This window comes from Panulirus ornatus, chromosome 63 (assembly GCF_036320965.1).
Source record: "Panulirus ornatus isolate Po-2019 chromosome 63, ASM3632096v1, whole genome shotgun sequence".
In the NCBI taxonomy this organism is placed as follows: Eukaryota; Metazoa; Arthropoda; class Malacostraca; order Decapoda; family Palinuridae; genus Panulirus; species Panulirus ornatus.
The window spans coordinates 22,858,665-22,861,462 of NC_092286.1; the positions used below are offsets into that span (position 1 = coordinate 22,858,665).

General features: G+C 46.7%; 1 protein-coding gene across 1 annotated transcript; it reads right to left on the bottom strand.

Annotated features, from left to right (window-relative positions):
• Positions 1-984: 984 nt before the first annotated feature.
• LOC139745820 (uncharacterized) lies at positions 985-2,798 on the bottom strand. Its single transcript, XM_071656406.1, has 2 exons — positions 2,676-2,798; positions 985-1,945 (listed from the first exon to the last, which is right to left on the bottom strand). The coding sequence occupies exons 1-2, from the start codon at positions 2,796-2,798 to the stop codon at positions 1,085-1,087; spliced, it is 984 nt and encodes a 327-aa protein (XP_071512507.1). The 3' UTR covers positions 985-1,084.

The window sequence follows — 2,798 nt, forward strand, 5'->3', positions numbered from 1 at the left end:
AGAATCTTTGTTTCATTTTGTAGGTGTTGAGAGTTTGTGGTTTATAGGCAACGAGTGCTAGTTCCGGCTGCTCTGTTTGTTGCGGTTTACAGTTCTTGTGGCTGGCCAACTATGAAGTTGGCCATCCACGTTTTGTCATTGCTGAAGAATGTTGCTGGAAGCATCTTAAGTGTAAGGATACTTCGATGGACAGTGTCAAATGCTTTGGTAATGTGTATTGCAACTATTACTGTGCGGGATGGGGACTGTGATTGGTTGAAGCTGTATAGGATGTTTTGTTTTAGTATTTTTTTTTTTTTGTAGTATGAAGATGGATCAAAGTTTTGTGTTTAAATTAAGTATGAGTTAATATGCTCTATTTTGTTTTGATTTAGGTTTAAAAGAGTTTGGCTGCGGAAGACAGAAGTTATACGGGCAGTGAGAGGAGGGGAGTCGGCTGGATTGGACAGCTTTAGGATTGGTACTTTGTTGGAAGGCTTTCAGGTTGAAGATATCTTTCTATCTATCTGTCTATCTTTCAATCTAATTGAATGGTTGTACATTATTTGCATATGCATCTCGGACTATTGAGTCTCTTCCAGAGTGTAATCTCATTGTAAATGTCATGGACAAAGCTAATGGAGATAACTTCTTCAGAAGTTCCATATTTATTCGTTAGCTTTTTCGAGCAGGAACTTCATCATCAGTGAACATATTGTCAAACACAGACATACTTGATTATAATAATTAACTTGAAAGTTATTGTAGTATAGGATTCTAATTAGGTGACTTATAGAGTAAAAACAATGATAATTCTGGCAACCGTAATTGATGGTATATCAGTGAAGATTTCAAGAAGTTTACGTTTATGAAAATTATCATATATCCATGAATGTGTTCGATTCTTGGTGTTCCTTGAAAACATTAAGACTTGAAGAATACGTTGCCCTTGAATGCTTTTATCAAGACGTCCGTGTGAGGAAATAGGAAAATAATGATAAGGTGTTGGGTTTCATATCTTTAAATAGGAACATATGAGTCACATGTACATCAGAAGAGGCTCATGGCTGGCGTGAATATCCTCAGGTCGTCCTGGCGTCCAGTACTAACAGTCATCAGCAGCAAGAACGGCGCCATATGCTACGGGGGCAGCGACTGAGGCAACGACGGGGGCAGCGACTGGGGCAACGACGGGGGCAGCGTGGTGCACGGCCACGGAGTGCACGGGGGTAGGTACGGGTACTGGCTGAGCCACGGGGACGGGCTGGGGCACGGGGACGGGCTTGGCATATGGTGTTGGCACCTTGACCTCCCTGACCTCAGGCTCGGTGTATTCGATGATGGTGCCTGCGTGGTAGGGGGTCTCCACAAAGTTGGGGGTGTGGCGCTCGACGGGAATCTCCTGGTGCTTGATGGTGACCTCTGCAGGGTTGTGGGTGACCTTAGAGAGGAGGGTGGTGGGTGGTGCGATGGCTGGGGCGGCCAAGGCTGGCTTGTGGATATGGGTGGTGGCACCGGCTACGTAAGCCTGAGTGCCGTAGTGGACCTGCTGGTGAACGGGCACTTCCACATGAGTACGGGTGATGGGGATCTTCACTTCAGCTGGGGGCAGAGCAACAGGTTGTGGGGCAGCGTAGGCCACAGGGTGGGCAAGAGGAGCAATTGGTGCAGCAGGCAAGGGAGCAATAGCGGGAGCAGCAGCCACGTGAGCAAATGGGGCAGCAGCAGCAGCCAAGGGAGCAATAGCGGGAGCAGCAGCCAAGGGAGCAATAGCGGGAGCAGCAGCCACATGAGCAAGAGGGGCAGCAGCAGCCAAGGGAGCAATACCATGGCCAGCCAAACCAGCGATACCGTGGCCAGCCAAACCAAAGCCAGCATATGGCAGAGCTCCGGGGAGCACCTGGACGGTTTCACAGTCATCAGGGACTGGAGCAGCCAGGGACGCGGCAATCACGCCAAGGAATACCTGAGGACAGAAATTCATTGTTCATTATCCTTGAGGATTAGCAATTCAGTTAGCATTCTGTGTTATCATAAAGCTGAACTTAGGTATTACAAATAAGTCCTATAGATCCATCTTTGTTTCCCTAACGTTCAGTTGGCTGAACAGTGAAGCAGTGTCCAGACTGAAACACCCGTGACCACGTTAATATGATGAATAATTCCACAGTGGTTTAAATATTAATGACATTTATCAGCTTCTGCGTGCAATATGTCATAAACAACAATGAGGTTGAGAAATGTTAAGATGTTACGATGAATGTGGCAGTGCAACGAGTCCGAATGTGGAATAGGGCATCGAGTCTACATTAAGGATGTATCACAGTGTAAGGTAAAACCTATTGGGGATGAGAACGATGAGATCTGTCCATATCTTGAACACATATTAGCAGCAGCTGAACTGTTCCTAGTAACATATAGACTGGAAGGTTGATGGACAGTCACAAGTAATTTCTTTGTAGACGTGTAACTTGATGCGTGTGGACTCTTGGGGGTTTGTGTTCGAACTAGTATGCACTAGGCTTCGTCCTTCAGGACCGTGCTGATAATGGTGATGTATTATTGTTTTGGTTACTGCATCATGAGAATGTTTCGTCTGGCACTAAAAGCTACATGTTCTGGACCGATTGTTGACTTGGGTAGACACTAAGAAGTCTTGGTGATGTAACAGACGAAGGAAACATGGAGTCACTCACCAGAGCCTTCATGATGCAGGGAGGAGAGTCGCTACACTGCTGGTGTGTGGGGCGCGGCTGTATATATACCCCGGGAAGAGGGTGGTGGGAACTAGTCCAAGGCCGCTCCCCATACCAGTCCAT

Bases quoted from the DNA above. Each gene is read 5' to 3' on its own strand.
- LOC139745820 (XM_071656406.1), bottom strand. From the start codon at position 2,798: ATGGACTGGTATGGGGAGCGGCCTTGGACTAGTTCCCACCACCCTCTT. The intron at 1,946-2,675 runs GTGAGTGACTCC...TTCTGTCCTCAG, and splicing joins CCTGCATCATGAAGGCTCTG to GTATTCCTTGGCGTGATTGC.